Below are 23,651 nucleotides of genomic sequence, written 5' to 3'. Positions count from 1 at the left end.
AACAAAATGTACATAAAGTGAAACTGTGGATGCTATTCCAAAAATTATTCGAAAATTTGGCTATTGCAATATCAAAATATTTTAAAGATCTTTATTCAAATAATTCTCAATTTAATTATTAAGAACAAGACAATAATGGGAGTCAGCCTGTGAATTTTCGAAGCATATAATTTCTTTTTCCCAAGAGCATATTATAACATCTTCTCTTCGTTTTCATTTATACCTAGTCAAAGCACCTTATTTTTATTAACATTAGTTTCCAAGCCTATTCTCACACCCTGAACTATCACAACCATCAAAAACTCGTTCAAATTGCTTATATTTTTATCTATTACACTGAAATCATTTGCATGGTCTAAGTCTATGAGAGTGTTACCTTCCCAATCGATACGATGTTTTCCCATAGCCCTTGCTGTGTTTCTTAAGACAAAGTTCATAGAAATAGACCATGTAAAAGGAGATAGAACGCAATCATGCAGAGCTGCTGACTTAACACCGATTCAACTACTAGTCTGTATATCGGCAATATTATCAAACAGTTTGTGGTAACGAAATGTAAGTAAGGAGCGACCCGGCTCAATAGTAACAGAAACTCTAAAAAACGAATAGATACATCAAAAGAATCAAACTTTTTTGCTGATTTCAAATATAAAAGTTTCATCAAGTTTAGTCTTACCTATCAAAAATTACGCGAGAAAAGTTACCTGAGGAAATTTGCCTTATTTTCGAAAAAAAGGGGGATAACAACCCCCTAAAAGTCATAGAACTTTAATGAATCCCACACCATCAGATTCATCGTATCAGAGAACCCTACAATAGAAGTTTCAAGCTCCTCTCTGCAAAAATGTGGAATTTTGTGTTTTTGTCAGAAGAAAGATCACGGATGCGTGTTTTTTTTTTTTTTTTTTTTCCAGGGGTGATCTTATCGATCCAGTAGTCCTAGAATATCGTGAGAGGGCTCATTAAAACGGAAATTAAAATTTCTATTGCCCTTTTTAAGTGACTAAAAAAATTGGACGGCAACTTGGCCACCTCCCGCACTCATTTTTTTCCCGAAGTCATCCAATCATAATTTTGAGATATTCATTTTGTTCAGCATAGTCGAAAAATCTAATGAATATGTGTTTTAGGATGACTTAATCTCCCACTCTTCCGGGGGGAAGGGCTACAAGCTATGAACTTTGCCCATTGTTTACCTATAGTATTGGTTGATGGGAAGTATACAGACGTTTTCAGTATGTTTCCTTGGAGGAAGGGACATTTCTATGAATGGGGTGCCGGATTTCCCTGCATTATTTAAAGAACAATCAGATATTAAATAAAAAAAAAACTTTTTCAACTGAAAGCAAGGAGCAACATTAAAAGTTAAAACGAAAAGAAATTATTACGTATATGATGGGGTTCGCCCCCTAGTCAATACCTCGCTGTTTACGCTAAATTTTTTTTTTTAGTACTTTCAAAAGAGCTATCTATTCTAATTAGCCGGTGTTTGTGATTCAGGGGTTTGTGATTCGAACAAAATTCGAACTTTAGTGTAAAGGGTGAGGAGTAGACTAGGGGGCGAACTCCCTTATATACGTAATAACAACATACGAATATAGAAGTTCCTTACGTAAATTAATTCGTAAGTTACGTCTGAACAAAATTTCGAGAAATCCATTTAGCCAAAAAAAGTAAAATTAATATGCAAATTATATGCAAATAATATGGATTTCACCAGAAAAAAATTAAATTATCGATAAGTGGCATGAATTTCAGAATCTTTTTTTTTCCCTTTTTTATTTTTGACATTTTTAATTTTTTTATGCTTACATTCTTAGAGCATTTCTTGAGTCTTTAATTTCTTTTTTTTAAGCAAAGGAAATCAAGTTTTTGTCTGTATATTTTCTGCCATCGTTAAAATCTTGTAAAAATTTCTTGGGACTTCAGGTCTATGATAATTTTAAGGAATTCCATATTTGGAAGCGTCAGTGACCAAATAATTTATATTTTGTCCCAGTCCCAGCAAGGAGATCGATCCTTTCAAAACTTTGGAACAGCAAAAATTCAATTACTGCCAGGAAAATCGTAGGAAACAAGATGGTGTTAGTTATACAGTTTTGAATTAAGTATTTGACCTAATATATTCTTTCCAGAAGAAAACTATTTGTCCTTAGCTGCCTATTGCACCACATCTTGTATTTAAAACTTGTGATCATATCCACCATTCTCTATATTTGTTAAACTTCTATATTGGTGAAATGTGATTAGTTCAATATTGTGACTAAGCAGGTTAATCTGTAATATTAATTAGACTTCAGATCTTCATAATATTATAAAAAGAAAATAAAACAAAGACAAATAAAAAATTGAGCGATTAAATGACTTACTGTATTCCTTCAAAATATTCACTCAGTTCATTCGGATCTCGAGTAGCCCAGTCTGCCATAAAGCCCATCATCACAATATTTGGCTTCATTTTGCCCAGTCCACTTGATTGAATCAGTACACCAACTCCATTGCTTAGCTCTGAACTGTCCAAAAGAGTATAGAAAGACTTGATCTTGTGTGCTTTCAGCCAGCTGTACGCACTGCGGGCTATGGCCTCTCTTTGACGGTGGGTGAATGATTCCTGTTCAATAAAAAATAAAAGTTAAAAACTATATTTCAAGGGAAGTTCTTATATCCTAATTTCTTATGTAAATCACTTGAACATGGTAGTGATTGGTATATTCACACGAATAAATCTAAGAAAACCAAAATTTGAGGCTGAGGATGAAGGAAACATTTTGAAAGAAACACAAGTCTTCTTGATTATATTAACCTAGCAAATCCGTTGTCTAGCTCTCAACTATCCACATGAATATAAGGAGACCTGGTTGTATGTGCTCTTAACCAGCTTTATGTTATGGCCCTCCTTTTGTGGTGGTGAGTGTTTCCTGTTTAATGAAATAGACGAAGTTCAAAATTTTACTCCTAAAGTTCGTTTTATGTTCTAATTTACTGCAGAATTTACTTTAAATCGGTGGTAACTAGCATTTTCACGTGAGTATATTTAAGGATGTCGCTTGAAAGAAACGGGGACAAGCTTGGAAGAAGAGTAAGCCCATTTATCTCCACGACTCCTGGTGCACCAGATCCATGTTGGAGTCTCCATTGCTTGGCTCTGGACTTTCAAAACGAGTATAAAAAAAACCCGGTATTGTGTGCTTTCAATTAGCTGTATACACCATGTTCTCCAGCTTCTTATTTAAAAGTTTTTTTTACCAATAAAATGGTGTATTAACATGAATTTTTTAGTGGTGCTGAAACTTCGGCGGCGGGGGAAAGACAATTTTGTAAGAAGTGCGAAAAGTACATAAAATTTATACATGAGTGTATATGCTACGGTCAAATTAATTATTCGGAGTAGTTCTTATAATTACTATGATTATTACTATTATAACTATAACTATTATATTTGTTATAACTATTATAAACTACATATGATTCGTCATTATGAGCAAGGACCGACAAGATCAGGCAATTAGGCAATTTGGTAATTTAATGTTTGTCTTCGACAATCTAGGGTAATTTATTACATTGCCCCATCATTAAAGATAAGGCTATTATTTCTCTGGTCACTTTAATTAATTCATACCAATTCGGTAACGTCCTTGAGGTCTAATTCTTGCTGACCAACCAACAACCGTTTTCGATGGCTTGTCACTTGTATCATCTTGCAGCCTAACGAGTCTTAAGTTTTCTTTAGATGTTATACAGATTTTGTGTGACAAATGTTTATAATTTTTTGCCTTACATTGACTTTGGTGTTTTGTTTACTAAGTATAAAAAGATATATAAAAAAGAAGTATAAACGGATATAATGTGTGACCTATTGCCAATTGATGTAAATGATATGACGAATCGTTAAACAAACGACACGCGAAGCAATTACTTTCGATTTTTGTGACTATTAAAGAAACCCAATTCTTATTAAATGATGATGATTTTTTATTTGTGGTTCTTCAAAGCAGAACAAAATTCAAAGATTTCATGCATCAAGTTATTTGACTTACGATAAAATAGGACATAAAGTATTTTAGGAAAATCAAAGATCTTAAAGCCTTTTGATGCTAACAAATGGGTTGAAACAATTTATAGAGCATACTAGTTACAAATAAATTTGAATTTTTAAAAGGCTCTTCAAAAGTCATAAATATGTTAAATATTTGGTACTTTACAAAAGCTGATAGAGCATGGAGTGCTTGATTTCGAACTATATAAACCAAATATTTCATAATTGAAATACGAACCTTGCTAACATGTCCACATAGCATAAAGCCCTGTTTTTTGCAGATTAGATTTGCAAAATCTACCAAGGGGGTTCTTGATGCAGGATGACCAGTTAAAACCAAGATTTGGGGACGATAATTCTTCACATGCTCTTCTAAGTTTAAAAGCTGATAAACTGAATCTACAGTAGTCTTGTATGTCTGAGCTTGGGTACTTGAACCCCAGTTAACCTCTAAATAGAAAAATTATTATTAAAAGTATTAACAAATGACTTTTGAACTGTCCTTTGCCCTTTGTTCCTTTGTCCTTTGTTCCTTTTTATTTATTCTTACCTTCTTCTAAAAGACCAGAGAAACTTTCCACATATTGTGATCTAATAATGTAATCAATCTGTGATCCTATAGTAATCATATATAATAACATTCAAAGCAAATTTTTTGAGTGGCCACGTAATAAATTCAAAACATTGATTTTTTGTTGTATTATCACTGAAAAATTAAACAGAGCCCTTGGTAATCCAAAGAATAAAAATATATTTTGTAAAAGAATTCTTAAATAATTTATTTCTTATATTTTCTTCACGCTTTATATAAGGATGCCAAATTTGGGCAAGCCATTCTGTGACATCTTTAAAAGACATTCCATAAATTTTACCGTAAAGTCTTTAAAACCACTAAGATTCAGAAAAAAGTCAAAATTCCAACTTGCAAGCATTAAAAAAACTGTTTAAGTGATGTGCTGTCTTTTTTTTTTTTTTACCTACAAGTAACATATTATTTTTTCTTTTTTTTTAGCTGCAATAGAGACCATAAAAATCATAATACTAGAAATGGGGATAACATAACTCATGAATTCAGGAGTACCACTCAAGTACCTTAGTTATTCGTCATTATAGCCCTCGTGTTTCGATAAAATTATGTGAAGGATGCTTCAAGCCATTCTACTTTCAAGTCAAGGGCAAAGAAGGTTATTTTATCTCAGGAATAATTTTGGTGAACAGCCTACTCTTGCATTGCCAATATATTCAAATTATTAATTTCTAGTTTGTTTTTTTTTTCCCCTTTATAATATTTGAATAGTTTTGTATGATCGATTGTCATTGAATAACTCCGGATGGCTTTTGATGCTTCATTGTCTGTCTCGGTAAGCAAAATGCCTTTGTTAGTGTTTTTATTCTGTACATGTATCTGCCCCGTTCAAAAAAGGAATCATAAAAAAGAGAAATAAAAATATTTCGAGCATAAACTAGATAAAATATTTAAGCTTGCAATGTAAACTTCTCCAGAAAATTCTTGTACTGGGCGCCTTTGAGGTCTGTGTTGTAGCGCTGTCAAAGGCGGCTTCATAATAATAATTGAGATGCTTTATTTTCAAGCGAAATAAATATATTGTTTCTTTCTGCTATTAAATCAGACTTATTTTTTACAGAATATCTCACCAAATGAAACAGGTTATTGTGATTGAAATCAAATAAAAATTGGGTGTTTTGATCCCTAGGTGCAACCTTTTAGGATCTAAATTTCGAAGGCAGCTTGCTACTTTTGCGACCAGAGAAATTCCAGAATATCTAAAATTTGACTATATTTACAATAACTACAATAACTATTATATTTACAATGGTGTGTCTTACCCTGTGTACTTGACCACCAGTTAACCTCTTAGCTGAGAAACTATTATCATTGTAGTATTTATATGCAATGAAAATGATGGTATTTATGAAATAGAACTTTTAATAAATGACTTTTTTCGAATTTATCAAAATTCTTTTGATAGAAGTTAATAATTACGACTGATACATTTATACCGCAGTTAGGTTAAGCAATTCATAAGATAAGCGTTGATTGTTAAGGACCATTTGATTACTTTCGACAAAATAGCCCAAAGGGCATTACATAATAGATATAGTCTTGTATCACTGCTTATAACCAATCCACCCATCCCACTTTTCCGTAATACCAAGTTATTTGTACCAGATCATCCAAAATTAAAGCAAAAATATAAATTTTGTTAATTGATTAAGATAAATTATTAACTCTAAAAGAAACCAAAGTGAAGCAGGGAAATGGGAGAGTGGCATGAAAGTGTCTCAGTTGAAAAAAATAAAGGCAACTCTGTTTCCAGACAGAGCCCAAAGCCATCAGAGGGGGGGGCAGTCTTAAAGAGTGGTGTCACTTTCTAGGATATATTTGCCTTGATGGCACTGTTCTCAAAGAAGCAAGCCCCTGCAATAGGTCCGTTTTAATCGCAGTACCCAAGACTCTCAAGGCGTGGCTTAACCCACAACGCTGTCACAAAAACAAAAATACTAAATAATCAAAATCTCATCTACTTGAAAATTATACCTCCCTATGTGTAAAAAAATATTTTCGACGTTATATTTCAGACACAAACTGTATTTCCATGGCAGTTTTGACAGGCCAAACACGGCTCTGCCAGTGTCTTCGAATTTAGAAAACGTTTTTAATAGACCATACTTATTCATACAATTTATAGCTTTTTTAGCTTTCTCTGTGTAAAGTATAAGCTTTGCTTAATCCTAAGCTTAAATCTTAGCTTAAACAATTATAGGTTGTAAGCTGATGAATTTCAATATGACAGCTAAGTCGGTGAATTGCCTGGCAAGGTTGAAAATTTAAACGTTGAATTTCTTTTTAATTAGGAATCAATTTACTATAATAATATTGATAAATGGCTCGACAATAACGATAATAATGATATTTATAAGAGTAAAAAAGAATGAAAAGAAAAATTAAAAGGTAATGCCGGCTAAGAAAATAAATGATCAAGTAAAATTTTTATCCAATTTACATACCCGCACACAGAGAAAGGTGGGAAGGCAAGTCCTTCATACTTATAAACTGCTAAAGTTCTTCATAAGAAATTGCACAAACATCGGCATAAAGTACACTTTTAAAGAATAAAAAACATGATGATTTATCAATTTGATCAATGAAAAATATCTTAGTTGTCATGTACCTTCCCTTGTTTTAACCTATTTCAACTCACTGTTCTATCGTTCTTCCTAAATTTTACATTACAAAAAATTCATCAGCGTTTCGTCTGTAAAGCTCCTAAATAAGATGCATATAAAAAAAAATGCGTGGTAACGAACTGTAAGTAAGGAGTGACACGGCTTAATAGCAACCGAACCTCTAAAAAAGGAACTTGATATTAATAGATATATCAAAATAATTGGCTTATTATGCTGATTACAAATATAAAAGATTCATTAAGCTTAGTGTTACCCATAAAAGGCTGCAAGCCTGAGAAAATATAACTATAAAATTTAGAACTATAAAATTTGAATTTAATTGCCAATAGTTTATTTTAGTTTGCTGGTTTTTAGAAGTCTATCTTTACGAACGAGGTATCTTGGACCGTATTATTATGTGTAATGAATATTTGGTCGGCTGAGCGACACAAAAAGTATACGAAAAAGTTCTTATCTTTTAGTTTTACAAAATAGATAAAGCGTGGTAAAAACAAAACACGTAAAATTAGGTAAAAAAGATAAGAAAAAATATATAGGTATAAACAACATATATGTATAAAACAAACAATAAGTTAAATTAGTCAGATAAAGAAAATAGTCTCAATAGTTAAAATCAAACATTATTAACTTGCCACATATTATCCTAATCATAAGAGCTTTTGGAGACTGTGTTAAAGCAGAGATAATAAACCTATCTATTTTTCCAATTCCCATTATATACATGGAATTCCATAGCATGTGTTAAATAGCTTTATTTAGTGTCCCACGGAAATAGCGGCCTCAGTTAGAGGGAGGAACAAAAGGGACAAGTTTCCACTATAATTTTTTGCTCAACCCCGCTTTCCTCCTATATTTTGAAGAATACTTTTTTTGGTGTTTTCTTTAAAAAGAAGTACTTTTATTTGGTGTTTTTACGGAAGGAATACAGAAAAAACAGCAAAATTCTCACTCCCCAGACTCTAAAAAAAAAACTTCTTGCTCTCCCCTGCCCCTCTCAATTTTCATAAATTAACATCCCTGCAAAGGAAGCATAAAATGCCATAAGATATTTTATTTGTATTAGAATTATCAGGATCTAAACTAGTTGAAAAGAGAGGTCTTGGGAGTAAAACTCCCTCTGCACAGACAGAGATCTAACTTGCAATTTAGAAACCTTTTTAACATTTCACTATTCAGCATTTTCTTCTTTTCAAGCCCTGCCATGTCCAAAAGATATGTCTGTTTAGCTCTCATCTCACAGAAAATCCTTATGATAATTCTCTAATCACATCTGCAAAAAAAATTTAAGCTCACCCTTATTTAAATTTATAATAACAAACTATGTGTATACATGCTGCTTACCAGGTTTTCTGTACACAACCACAAGATAGAGGACAACAAAGGCAGCAAATGTGATTAGTGCAGTTGCCCAACTCATCAGAAACATCACAACAATGCATAGTATCGCACCAATCAAACTGACCCAGCCGTTGTAATACTAAAAATTCAAATCTATATTGCTTAATAATTAACAAATATAAGCATAAACAATTAATAAATAACAAAGAGATAAATCTCAACAATGAAGAAACAAACAGGACTACGGCCAGTAGAAAAAAAAAACAAAAAAAGCGACGTGGATAGTTCACCTGTATGAAACGCAAAACGGAGCTAACAAAATTCATCAGCGTTTCGTCTGTAAAGCTCCTAAATAAGATGCATATAAAAAAAATGCGTGGTAACGAACTGTAAGTAAGGAGTGACACGGCTTAATAGCAACCGAACCTCTAAAAAAGGAACTTGATATTAATAGATATATCAAAATAATTGGCTTATTATGCTGATTACAAATATAAAAGATTCATTAAGCTTAGTGTTACCCATAAAAGGCTGCAAGCCTGAGAAAATTTCCCTGATTGTCCAAAAAAATGGGAAAACACTCACTAAAAGTATTTTTTTTTTTTTTTTGAAAATAACACCATCAGATTGAGCGTATCAGAGAACCCTACTTTAGAGGTTTCAAGCTCCGATCTGAAAAAATGTGATTTTTTTTTCAGAAGAAAGATCATGGATGCGTGTTTATTTGTTTTTTAATGTTTTTTTTTGTTTTTCTATCCACAGGGATAATCATATCGAATCAATGGTCATAGAAAATCGGGAGAGGGCTCATTTAAACTAAAATTAAAAGTTCCAGTGCCCTTTTTAAGTGACCAAAAAGATTGGAGGGCAACTAGTCCCCTTCCCACGTCCCTTTTTCCCTAAATTTGTTTGATAAAAGTTTTAAGATTACTATTTTGTTCAAAATAGTTGAAAGGTCCCAAAAATTTGCCTTCCGAGATAACATGACCCCCCCACAGCCCCTGGGGATAGGTCTTTAAGCTGTAAATTTTGCCCGTTGTTTGCGTATAGTATTTCTTATTGGAAAGTATACAGACATTTTTATTGGGGGGGGGGATTTTATGCTTGGGCTGGATTTCCATGAGGATAATTTTTGATATGGAGGGAAATTTCCAGGGGTGAACTTTCCAGAGGAAATTTTACACAGGGGGGATTTCAGTAGTATTGTATTAATGAATCCGGTGGGCCAGTCCCCCCACCATACAACGGGCCCACCATACAACTGGCCCACCATACAGCAAGACACATATTGCAACATGACATATATTACAACAACACATATAACCATCCATATAACAACGGACAAAACCATTCATACAGCAACACACAATACCATCCATATATCAACACACAAAACCATATATCCACACATAAAACCATCCACATATCGACACATAAGACCATCCATATAACAACACACATTGCCAACCATACAACAGATAAATCTTGGCGTCTCCAATAAGAAATTTTTCTGTAAGAATGCCAGCAGTTAGAGAGGGCTTCGGGTTGTTTTCTCAAGCCAGTTTTTTTTATAAAAGAACAGAGGATTGTGCTTTTGTTCAGTCAATAAATTGAATCTGAACTAATAACCTGGATGCAACCAAAATCAATTTTGATGATGAATGCTGTAAGCAAGAAGTAAGTGATATTTTTTGTCCATTGTATTCTTAGTGGGTGATGGGGCTATTTCTAATTCAGTTTATCAAATGGGATTTACATTCCACTATAGATAACGAAGTGTATAGTTTTAAATCATCTTACACTACTATTGAGCTGCTGGATTCAGTCCGTGGAATATTTTGGACCAGGTCTATTCATAAGGGAGCGGTTTAAAAAGAGCATTTACCGGATGTTATGGGTTTGGAGTTTTATATATAATCGTTAGTTTTTTAAAAAGCTTTTCGTTCTAGTAGTTATTCATAATCTTTTGTATTCAGTCCATGGTTTATTATTAAACCCAAGCCTTAACATGAATAATAGTAGAATATGTTTTATGAGTGTGACAGTGCCCATTCTCCCATTTTAATTTTTTTTTGGTTATGAACTAGAAAAGGATATAGCATTGTAATGAACATGAAAGAACTCCATGTCACCATTCCCGGGCCCTAAATCCCACACTCAGGGCCCTGAGTCCCCAAGCAGGGCCCCAAGTCCTACACCAGGGCCCCAAGTCCCAAAAAAGGGCCCCAAGTCCCCAATTCATACCTCTTATCGGAGACCTCAAGATATGACTCTATGGATCGCAATGTGTGATGATATATGGATGGTTTTGTGTGTTGTTATATGAATGGTTTCGTGTGTTGTTATATAGATGGTTCTGTGTGTTGATGTATGGGTGGTTATGTGTGTTGATGTATGGATGGTTATGTATGTTGATATATAGATGGTTTTGTGTGTTGATATATGTGTCTTGTTGTATGGATGGTTTTATGTGTCGATATATGGATGGTTATGTGCGTTGTTATATGAATGGTTATGTTTATTGATGTATGGATGGGTAAGTGTATTGCTTTATGGATGGTTTTATGTGTTGATATATGGATGGTATTGTGTGTTGTTGTATGAATGGTTTTGTCCGTTGTTATATGGAATGTTATATGTGTTGTTGTAATATGTGTCATGCTGTGATATGTGTCTTGTTGTATGTTGGGCACGTTGTATGGTGGGCCTGTTGTATAGTGGGGAGACTGGACCGCCAGAGTCATTAATATAATACTACTAATTTGACAGAATTCCTATACGAGATTCTTTTTATTTGTCTTACTTTCTCTTCGCCAACTCAATTTTGCATGTGGTGAGATGTTCCGGGGTAATGGTCCGCGGGAAATTTTCAGCGTGCTTTTATTTCTGAGAAAACATTTCCATTGAAGGGGAATTTTGGGAGTGATTGAAAAAACAATTAGAGCTTAAAGTCTTTTTTCAAATGCAAGTATGCCAAGGATAATTTTTCAGGCTAAATCGTCTGCAAGAAATTTTGAAGAGGGGGGGGGGAGGTTTCAGTAAGGATGGAATTGTCTTTTGTGGGGGCAACTTTCCACGGACGAGTTTCTCGCGAGGGAATGTTTCATATAGGGTGAGCCAGATTTACCGGCCTTATTTGAAAAACGATCAGAAATTAAATAACAAACATTTTTTTTTCAACTGAATGAAAGGAGCAACATTAAAACTCAAAACAGACAGAAATTATTCCGTATATGAAGGGATTTCTCCTCCCCCCTCAATACATTGCTCTTTGCAATAAAGTTTGACTGTTTGTCCCAGTTTTGTAAGAAAGTACTGAAACACAAGGACTGTTTAATTAGAATGGAAGCTTTTTTAAAAATAATAAATACTTTAGCGCGAAAATTTAGGAAAATCAATAATATAGGAAAAGTCAAAACCAGGGGAGGGGTTCTCCAATGAGACTTCCATGAATTTTTATATTTACCTGCAACTTTAGATTCTATCTGAGGAAGTTAGGGTTGAAACCCCTTCACCAAAATGTATTCAATAAAAAAGTTTATCGTCACAAATGTTTCCAAAATCTGAAAAGTTGGCAACAGATTTATATTTTTAGCGATGAAAAACTCTGTGCTGTATACGAAATTTTCAAAGATTTACCAAAAGATTAGTTTTGGAAACTCTCAGAATATATGACTTACGAGAAAAAAAGAGCTACTTGTGGATTTTTTGAAGGGCGCCAATTCTGTGCCTTTAAATTAGCTAATTTCTGCATCGAGTCGGGACTGAGGTTATTTTTGTGTCGTTTTTTTTTATAGGGCCTTGACATTCTTTCTTCTTAATACAGGTTTTAACATTACTCTTGAATTTAAATAGAAACTTGTATATTCTAATCTGTTAAAAACTACTACTACTAACAACTCATCGCAGCACCAAGCCGCCAGAGGCCAACACAGCTACGCACGCTCCTCCTCCACCCCAATCTATTCAAAGCCTCCCTTTTTACACCCACCCACGAAGTTCCCATCTCCTTTAAATCTTTCTTTATGACGTCCTCCCACCCCAGACGGGGACGACCTGCTTTCCGTTTAGCCCTAGATGGTTGGCCGAAAAGAACAATCTTCGGCAATCTGTCATCCTTCATCCTCACAACATGCCCTAACCACCTTAACCTTTCTTTCATTATAGCCCTAGAAAGCGGTATTGAACCACATTTTTCGTATAGCCTATTGTTTGAATTACGGTGAGTTAACCGTGTATCCAAAGCAATCCTTAAGCAATTTCCCTGGAAAACATCCAGCAAATCTTCATCCTCCTTTCAGAGCGTCCATTCTTCAGAACCATATTTGACCAATATCATCACTGTAGCTTCTAATATTCTAATCTTGGTTTGCAGACTTATCTTCCTATTCTTCTAAACTTTTTTTAACTGTGAAAAAACACCCTGAGCCTTCGCTATTCTACTTTTAACATCTTCACTGCTCACACCGTCTTTACTAATAATACTACCGAGGTAAGTGAAGCTTTCCACCTGATCAATATTTTCGTTACCCAACGTCACCTTTTCATCTTCACTTATTCCTAGCCTTAGTGACTTAGTCTTCCTAACATTAATTTTCAAACCAATACTAGCACCCTGAACTCGCAAAACCTCTAAAACTTCATTCATTTTGCTCACACTTTCATCTAGGATGCTTAAATCATCAGCATAATCCAAGTCCAGGAGACTTTTTCCTCCCCATTTGATTCCGTGGTCTCCCATTGCCTTTCCTGTGCTCCTTAAAACAAAGTCCATCAAAATAATCCATATAAAGGGGGATAGAACACAACCCTGCTTAACTCCTGATTTAATACAAAACCAGCTGCTAACCTCATTTCCTACCTTAACCGCAGCAGTGTTATTCTCGTACATAGCACTAATCACTTTAATGTATTTGTCTGGTATACCATACAAGGATAAAACCTTTACTAAAGCTTCTCTATCAACAGAATCGAACGCTTGCTCATAATCTATAAAACTGAGGACCAAAGGTGTTTGAAAACTTAGGCACTTCTCAATTATTAACCTAAGAGTGAAAATTTGGTCAACACATCCTCTACCTTTTTTAAAACCGCACTGCTCTTCTCTTAAAACTTTGTCTACGGCATCTCTCAGTCTAAAAAGTATCATATTACTAAGCAATTTGCTACCTACAGAGACCAGACTAATGCCTCGATAATTACCACACTCACTTTTATCACCTTTCTTATAAAGTGGCTTAATTAAGGTTTTCCTAAAATCGTTAGGTACTTCCCCCTTTTTAAAAATCATATTCATAATCTTCAGTAACTTATTTCTAACCTCAGAGCCACCATATTTAAGAAACTCATTTACTACCCTATCAGCACCTGGAGCCTTATTATTCGTTAATCCTTTTAGTACTGTTGCTAATTCCTCCTCACAAAACAAATCTTCCTTCACATCCAAGGTATCACCAACTTTTTCATTTTCCTCTATATTTTTTCCTGCAACTCTATCTCGGTTAAGCAAGTTCTCAAAATGTTCGGCCCATCTCGCTTTAGTTTTTTCCTTATCGCTAATTGCCAACCAATTCCTATCTTTAACTGGGACAAGTCCAGATTGACAACTACCTCTCAATTTGTTAACGTGCCAGTACAATATTTTACTATTATGCCGTCTAGCTGCATCTTCTAAATCCTCAGCAATTTTATCCATGGCCTCTACTTCACACCTCCTTAGTTCATATTTCAATGCTTTCTCCACTTTCCTTACATTTCTTTTGTTTTCATGCGATCTATCACTCAGATAATTCTTGTACAAGTCCTTTCTCCTTTCTATTAAACATAAAGCTTTTTAACTAATATTCTTAGCTGCAGTTCTAGCTTTCTTCTCGAATACACCTTCACCAACTTCACAAATTGTTTTTCTAAAATTATTCCAACCATCTTCCAGATTGTCAAATTTTAAACTCTTAAGTTTGGTATTCAACTGTTCCTGGAAATTTTCTCTCAAATTCTCTACCTGGAGTATACATCATAACTTCCTGAGAGATAAATAACCTTCCGAAATATCAGCTTTGAATCAACCCTAGACACTACTAGATGGTGATCTTTACTTTTAACATCAATAACAGCACTCCTATATACCCTAGTATCTTGTATTGATCCTGCTAGTCTTCGGTTTACAATAACAAAATCAATAAGGTTTGCTGTCTTACCATCACGTGAATATCATGTTAGCTTATGAGCCATTTTATGACCAAACACCGTATTGGTTATAACTAGATTGTTATACCTACAAAATTGCAAAAGTCTGTATCCATTACTGTTTTCTTTTCCTACACCAGCTGGGATACCATCTATCCTTATTTCTACCAACCTGGGCATTAAAATCTCCCAGCAATAACATCATATTTCTACCTGGGACCTTGTCTATTTGCTCCTGTAACTGTAAGTCAAATTCATCTGAGTCACTAGTATCTCCGTCAGTTGGTTCTACAGGGGCGTATACTACTAAAACTGATACCTTGAACTTTCTAGTCATAAAATGAGCAATTAGTATTCTATTATTAATACCTTCCCAGCCTAAACAAGACTTAGCAGCTTCCTTATTCATCATGAGCCCTACTCCCTGTCGATGTATCCCATCCTTCCTGCCTGAGTAAACAAATTCTATATCACCTAATTTAATGCTTCCTACCCCTGGGATATGAGTTTCTGAAACTCCAAATAAATCCAGTTCGAATCATTTGAATTCGTCAGTCAAAATGTCAATACAATAGTCATTTTTTAATGTCGTAACATTCCAAGTTCCAACTTTCATGTTCTTTAAATCATTGAAATTATTTTCACCTCAGGAAAAGCAATGATCCCGGATACCAGTGCAGGACGGGGATCACACAGAAATTGATTTTTTAAAAGTTTTCCGAAACCGAATTCGAAAAGTGAAGGGTGGCATTAAAACTAAAAACGCGCAGAAATAAAAGAATATTACAAGTCAAATATAAAACAAACGTATAAATTAATATGAATTAATGAATGAATTCTGCAAAATTTTCAAACGTTTAAACATGGTGAATCATTAAAAAGTCTTGAACGAGACATTTAGAGACTTTGGTTTCCTGGGCAGGTTGCACTACTTGTTGGGACATGAGAATATAAAAAGAAATTTCCTTATAAAATATAAAAAAAATATAAAAAAAACGCTCTTACCCGGAAAGTAGGTCTCCAACCAACAGGTTTAATTAGGTTGACATGGAAGGTTGAAAAGTTGACAAGTGCATAAGCAGCCAAAAAGAAATTCGAAATCAATGGAGAGATGGCGTTCAATTCACCTTAAACAAGAGAGTTAATTGGCGTTCCTGAACGGTGTTCGAGTAAATATACGATTCAACAGGTTACATATGCCAATAAGTCTACACAGAATAGGGCTCACTCCTGAAAACACGTGCCGACAATGAAATGAACAATGCAAAGATTGTGCGAAAATGATATTGCTCATGGTAGTTTCTGTTAAACAGAGCAACACCTACTAGCTTTGCCGCGCAACGTTATAAGGTTAATTATAAAAGTTTAAACAAAAAAAAATTAATTTTTAAATAGTTTTTTTTTTGGGGGGGGGGGGGGTTTATCGGGTCGTAGGTAAAAGAATTATTTGTCAAAAGGACGAAAAGGTATATTTGTTTAGATTTTTGTATATAACGAAAAAATCTACCTAATTTCTGAGGATAATATCTTGGCATCAAATAAATTTGGATCTTTAATTGAAATTCAGATTTTGATGTATCAATATTCAGCTTGTTTTAGATTTACTGGGCAATACTTCACTATAAGTAGCAAAAGTGAGTAAAGCACCGTTGTTTCCAATTTTTCATATTCTTTGTAGAAAAGCTAAGTTCAGCGGTGAATTGAACAGTTCTTAATTCCAATTTGATTGGCAATGAATAAAGTTGTCATAAATAATACTGTCATACGTCATAATACTGTCATGATATTAATGTTATAGATGGCATAGGTGTCACAGAGATAAAGGATCATCAGAGCACACGTTTTGATTTTTAGCAGCTTTTGTATAGGGTAGAAAGAAAAAAATATGACGCATCAATAAGTTACTATAATCGTTAATAAAAGTAATAATAATAATCGTTTCTATTCACAAGTTTGTAGCTCAGTTGAACGAGGTTTCCACTCGTGTTCAATAGTGCCATTAGTGAATAATGTCAAACTGAATATCCACTTAAAAGGGTTACCAAAACCAACTTAATCTCAAATGAGCAGGATCCACTTACATAATATTACCCTTAGACCGCCCTAGCCGAGTGGATGGGGCATTGGATTTGGAATGCTATGACCGAGGGGCCATTTATGACCATTTTATGCTGCAAAGTAATAATCGTAATCCCTTTCATTGAACAGTATTTGACTCAGCTGAAAAGGGTGTCCACTCGCGAACAATTAGATAATCGGTTGACAATGTTCAACTGAACATCGACTGAACAGGATCACAAATACCAGTCTAACTTGCAATTAACAGAATTGTACAATAAAACTTTATATAATAATATCTTGAAGGCAAAATGCTAATTTAATCTTAAAAATGAGCAAAAAACAGGCTATAAACAATCGTGAAAAATGAACCGAAAGGTTTTCTTTTACAAAAAGAAAACGTAACATAATCATAAAAAAAGATCATTACAAGTATTGAAGAAGGCTTCTGCCAATTCTGGTGCAAGATCTGTAGCTAGGGATATTTTAGGCCCTTTATTCGTTATTCCCAAGGATCGGAGGTCTGAGCAAGCGGAAGGGGGGACAAAAGACCAATGCTGCTATATTTTTGCTACCTAAGAGGCCCGTAAACATTGATTTTTGGTAGTTGTCCCCTGGTACTGGAAAAACCTGCAAGGGTAGGACATCTTTCAAGTGCTTGCTTGGTTTGGTATCAATAAGAGAAGTAGTTTTTTTTTTCGGATTCTTTTCCAAAAAGTTTTTTGATTATTTTCAAATTTTATTTTGTTCTATACCTTGTCTATTTCTCCTCTTTTATTATTAATAGTTTTTATATTTATCTTGGCAATCACGTTTTAATATCCCTTTGGCATAGAAAGTATTATCAGGCTATTTAAGCAATATTCATAATTTAGTGTTTATTAGAAAAATACGCGATAATTTACTTAAAAGAGATAAAATTTTTGTTCTTATAAAACTAATATGTCTCACGCATAAATTACTAATCTACAAACTATATTTCTGTCCAAAATCAAAACAAGTGATTCCCATTTATTTTTTTATTTTTCAACATTCACTAATGTGGTTTCTTCTCTTTGAGTAAACTGTAAAATAAACATTTCTGAAACTTTGATATATAATTTACTTATGTCGAAAAAATATTAGACACGGGTGGTTGAAATATTTTAAATCTTTACGCAATCCTTGGTCAATAAAGCAAAGCAACGGACTGAACAACTTTTGATTTTTGACATCAATAAATTTTCAATATATTTTGTCATACCTAAAATATTTTTTGTTCTTCAGTTATGTTTTTAGTTATGGCCTTTTCAGTTTTATTTTCTGCCATGTTTTCTTTTTCCCTTTTCTCTTTGTTTTTTATTATTTTGATTGTTTAGCGTAGCTGCTTTGTTGTTTGATTGTGTTTCATGCAACAAAAAAATTACCTAGGGCAATGCCTGCAAGCGCAATGATAAAAGTTAGGACATATGCTCTGATAGGCTCATTGTTTTTGCCGTAACCTCTGCCAAACCATGCAATGCCTGGATAGAGGTTGTCATTGCAAACAGCTTGAAAAATCTTAGGGGCGGAGACATAGCTAGCAAGGGCGGAGCTAAGAGTGGCAGCAAAACATCCAGCGAAGATAAGGGGACCAAAAGCGGAGACTGTTTCAATAACCTGAAAAGCAAACGAAAATAACATTGTTATATTTCATTTGAGGTAAAAAACGAATATTTATTAATTGGATTATTTCATCAATTATTTATGGTTTAGTTAATTGATAAATTTGTTGATTATAATGAACAAATGCTTGGAAGTAGTCAAAAAGTTTGTCAATACTCCTTACCCAAGGGGTTGAAAAACACAAAAGTCTAAGGCTTCATACGGACAATTTGGAGCCTTTACATTCTAAAGATAATTACACTTAAGGAAGTATCACATTTGCATTTAACTGACGCTTAACAGACAATTAGAACAAAAATTGCTTATTAAACTATTCACTATTTAAAGCTCATTTTAAAATCTTCATACTTTGTAAATGGTGTAAAGGTTCTAATGACTGCAATTTTCTAATGATTTTTTTCTAGCACAGTTGATGCTTCAAATGTATTTTAGCGTCAAATATTAACACCATGATTAATAAAACTGTAATTTTTAAATTTATTTCAATTCGTTACAAAAATTAGAGATGAAACATTTTATGTTGTTTACAAGTTACATGAATAATCATCAATTTACGTAGCGGAAGCCCCATAGATCAAAGTGATGTTTCATCTTAGTAAATTAAAAAGAAAGAACAAAAAAAAAAACATAGAAACATAAATACAAAACCTTCAGTTTAAAATGTTCCCCTAGAAAGGTTCGAAAGCACCAAATGAGGCTGAAGCCTCACAATTGGAAGTATTGGTTCCAACCAACACTTGACAGATTAGGTATTTAAAAAAATATGAATGTAGCAGCGCCGACTAAGAACATAGCGATGCGCCTCGCATCTTTTTTATGCCACTTGCGTAGAAACGATGGTGATAAAACTTGTAAGGAGGCTCATTCGAACTGAAATTGAAAGCCCTCTTTAAAGGTTAAAATGCGTTAGAAACACCATACCCTTTCTTTTTGTGTTTTCCATGGGAAACACTGTATCTCTCCACCCCTACCATGACATAGGGTAAAAATTTAGAGAAAGCCATTTAGCTCAAATAGATAAGTCTAGAAAATACACTTTCATGGGAAAAATAACCTCGCAACTCCAAGGGCTTCTGTCCCAAATTATGCAACTGGCCCATTCTTCACAGATGCCTTTTAGTAGAAAAGATGGGTATTATACACCTTCTTAGAACTGGAATCTTCCAAATTATTTAATATTACATGATTGGGGGTGAAACCATTCAACCTAATTCAACCGAAAACAGTCAACCTAACAAAGGTAACCCAACCCTGGTAACTCAACTCAGTCAAATTGAAATAGTAAATTCAAAACAGACAACTAAGCGTAGTCAATCCAATGCAGGACACTCAGAACTACAACTCACCACAGTCAATTGAACACAGGACGACTTAACTCGGACAGTAAAACACATCGGATGCTCAACACAGTCAACCCAAAAAAAAAACTCAATTAACAAAAAAATCTAGCTCATGCTACTTACGATCGACAAACTAACACAATAAAGTTAACTTAAAAATAAGAGACCTGTTTTATAATTACAGAGAGACACACGCCAAAAACTCAGCCCAGCAGCCCACCAAAAACTCAACCATAACTGGGTCGAAGACTAGACCCAGTTACCTCAACACAGTAAACCACCCAGTTAATGAAACATAAGAAATTAAGCCCAAAAGACTCCACAGAGACAAATAAGCTTAGGAAACTCAAAATATTAAACACGGTAAAAACAATTCAACCCAGTCAAACCAACAAAGGAAACAACCATAGACATATTAACCCAGTCAACTTAAGACATAAAACTTAATATGGGCATCTCTACCCAGTCCGCTTAAAATACAGAACTTGACAAATACTACATATTCCATTCAACTCATTACAAAACCTCAAAAGAGAACTCAACATCTCAACACAGAAAGTTGTAATATAAAACTCAATCCAGTTAACTAAGAATAGGAAAATCTATGGAGACTGCTTAAACTAGATAAACTCAACACGAAGAAACTCACTGAATTTAAGATCACGTTTCCTCTAATTAACTACCTCAACACAGTTACCAGTTACCTCAACACAGTAAACCACCCAGTTAATGAAACATAAGAAATTAAGCCCAAAAGACTCCACAGAGACAAATAAGCTTAGGAAACTGAAAATATTAAACACGGTAAAAACAATTCAACCCAGTCAAACCAACCCAGGAAACAACCATAGACATATTAACCCAGTCAACTTAAGACATAAAACTTAATATGGGCATCTCTACCCAGTCCGCTTAAAATACAGAACTTGACAAATACTACATATTCCATTCAACTCATTACAAAACCTCAAAAGAGAACTCAACATCTCAACACAGAAAGTTGTAATATAAAACTCAATCCAGTTAACTAAGAATAGGAAAATCTATGGAGACTACTTAAACTAGATAAACTCAACACAAAGAAACTCACTGAATTTAAGATCACGTTCCCTCTAATTAACTACGGCTATTGCAAAAGGCTTGTGAAAACTCACCTGAAAACTGTTATGAAGACCCCAGGCACATTCATTCGGCTCGCAGTCCAAAAATAACCAAGAGTCATTGGCTAGATCAATTACGTTTCCAGTGGCATCTCTAGCAACAGTGGCGCCACAAAAGAAGGCAAAAGCCACATAAACAGTTGAAGAAATAAGGATGGAGAGAAGAGTTCCTTTTGGGAGAGCAGATGATGCGTCCTAGAATTATAAAATGAATCTAGGTGAATTTAGAGTTATTGAAGATAAATTTCAAGGAGTATGATCTCGGTATAGATAAAAAAAAGATTTGTTGGGAGGATTATTGTGTACTTCTCGTGACTATTGTTTTTGTTATAGTTTATGCGGAACTATGCTTGTATATTTGACATTTTTTACCATAAAGACGGAATATTTTATTCGGGATAGAGGTCAAACAAATAATTTTTGATTTTAGACGATCTTCAGAACCTTACTTAATTAAGTAAAACTTAAAGTATTAAGTAGTTTGTGGGTAACCCTTGAGAATTCTGATAAGAAACAAGACGTTTTCTGCGCCACTAGGCTAAATTTACTTACTCAAATCCATGAGCTAGCTGCATGAATTTTCAGCATCCTGTAAAGGCATCTTCAGTTCTTCATTATGACATAACTACAAAGAACCTATTTAAACGGGACATAGGTGTAATCGTAGTTCTGCCTTTCTTGATTGGGCCCGTACAAAATAAGAATTTCTGTTCAGTCACTGTGGGATCTGAAATTTTCTTTAAAAAGACGTTGGGTTGAAACCAACAAAATATTGAACTCTCGCGTTGAGCAGTTCTAATTACACGCACTAAAACTATGCGGTCAAAATGAAACCTTGGCCCTATTTAAGTCCCTATTTAAGGAAATATTTTTATTTATTTTGAGCCTAATTTCGATAGATTCCCGAACTACCTGTTTTATCCCCAAATCACTACTAATGAGAGAAGATTTTTCTAAAAGTATTATGTGGCTGGGATTATCAGATATATGGCTAGCTAAAGCAGAATCAAAGGAGTTATTAGAACTATTAGCAACCAACGCTTTGTCTATGTCTTCTTTATGGTGGTGTATCCGCCTTTCCAGATTCTGATGAATTCTGTCAATGTAGTAATTGCCATAATCGCATGGTATTTGATAAACCCCTCTTTGGCGGTTAACTGGGGTTTTATCTTTACCGGAGTTTAAAAAATTTGTGATTTTAAAATTATTAGTGAAATCTAAATATAGATTATTTTTTGTGCAAATATTTTCTATTTTTGTTGTGATTCTTGGGATGTACGGAAGATAGATTATATTAGAAGGTTTTTCCGGAGCCTCGCATTGTGAAATATCGTTGATCTTACGAAAATGTCTTTTTAGTCTACGGTTAATCGTATTATTGACAAAAGGAATAGGGTATCCGTTGCCAAAAAGAATATCTTTGATAGAATTTATTTCTGCTTTTATGTATGAATCGGAGCAAATGTTCAGGGCACTGTCAATAAGAGAAGTTACAACTGCTCTTTTAACTTGTGGGGGGTGATTTGAATTAAAATTAAGATATCTATTGTTTTGCGTTGGTTTTCTATAGATAGTAAAATCCAAGTTATTAGTATTATGGATAATTAGCACATCTAAAAATGGTAGTTTATTTTCAATTTCAATTTCTAGGGTAAACTGCAAATTTCTATCATAAGTATTAAGAGGATCTAGGTAACCCCGAAGTTCAATTTCCCAATAATTGTGTCCTTTAAAATACTTGTGTCCTTTAAAAGTGAAAAGATTTTGTTGTCATAGTCTGTCGTATCCGTTAGATTAAAAAGGAATTTGTTTTGCCATGATTTTCGCTCGCCAAAGGAACGACTTTATACAAAATTAGAAAAATTCAGAGACGAATTTTCGATGAGAAACCGTATTTATTCTACAAGATTCACTCCTGGACCCGCTGTTGTTAACCTCTCTTCTAGAACATTTGAAACCCAGAAAATTGAAACACTGGAAAAAGGTAAAAAATTCTCTTTTCTATCGAAACAAGTTCCCGTGGCAGACATAGTTTCCTCTTTAGAGTCCACTTTACATAAATACTACCCATCTGTTGCTAACTCTGATGAAGTTAGGTCTTGTCTCATAAATACCCTTTATAATAGCCAAAAAAAGGCTAAGTCTCCTACCACTTTCACACAAAAAAATTTGCACGACATAAAAATATTATCTAACCTCCGCAAAGACCCATCTATTATAATAACCAAAGCAGACAAAAGCAATTCACTTGTTGTAATGGATACGACAGACTATGACAACAAAATCTTTTCACTTTTAAAGGACACAAGTAAATAAGTAGAAAGGCCTCAGAAGGTCGTGACAGTACAAAATTCGGTTATCAAAAGAATATATCTCGTGACAGTACACCAAATAAGGGCATAGAGTCATTAGGGAGAACAGGTGGTTAATGGGGTCAATGGCCTAAGTTTCCAGGGTCGATGTTATTGTTGTTGTTAGTGCACACCCTCAGCGAATGTCAAGGACGTTTTATGTGTTGTTTTGTGCAAGTTCACGCTCTCAGCGAATGTCAAGGTGTCTAGAAATAGGAAATAGTATTTGATGTTGTTGTTGTTCTGGGCAAGTGCACGCTCGACGTGAGTGTTATGAGTTTCCAGAAATAGAGAACAGTTAGATCACATGTTCCTTTCTCAGCCAATC

At 34.2% G+C, this 23,651-nt stretch overlaps 1 protein-coding gene across 1 annotated transcript in view; it reads right to left on the bottom strand.

Annotated features, from left to right (window-relative positions):
- Positions 1-23,651, bottom strand: part of LOC148951479 (solute carrier family 12 member 2-like) — a 151,607-nt gene that overhangs the window by 45,574 nt on the left and 82,382 nt on the right. The window contains exons 5-10 of the mRNA XM_089091122.1: positions 20,967-21,167; positions 18,235-18,466; positions 15,776-15,897; positions 8,588-8,723; positions 4,275-4,486; positions 2,370-2,611 (exon numbers count right to left, since the gene is read on the bottom strand). Of these exons, the coding sequence (XP_088947248.1) occupies positions 2,370-2,611; positions 4,275-4,486; positions 8,588-8,723; positions 15,776-15,897; positions 18,235-18,466; positions 20,967-21,167 (1,145 nt within the window). The remainder of the gene's footprint in view (positions 1-2,369; positions 2,612-4,274; positions 4,487-8,587; positions 8,724-15,775; positions 15,898-18,234; positions 18,467-20,966; positions 21,168-23,651) is intronic.

The sequence above is a fragment of the Artemia sp. Qi Xiang Cuo genome, chromosome 6 (genome assembly GCF_049724085.1).
Source record: "Artemia sp. Qi Xiang Cuo chromosome 6, ASM4972408v1, whole genome shotgun sequence".
NCBI classification, from domain to species: Eukaryota; Metazoa; Arthropoda; class Branchiopoda; order Anostraca; family Artemiidae; genus Artemia; species Artemia sp. Qi Xiang Cuo.
Note: the sequence above shows the minus strand (reverse complement) of the source record. Positions and strands in the feature narration are given on the sequence as shown.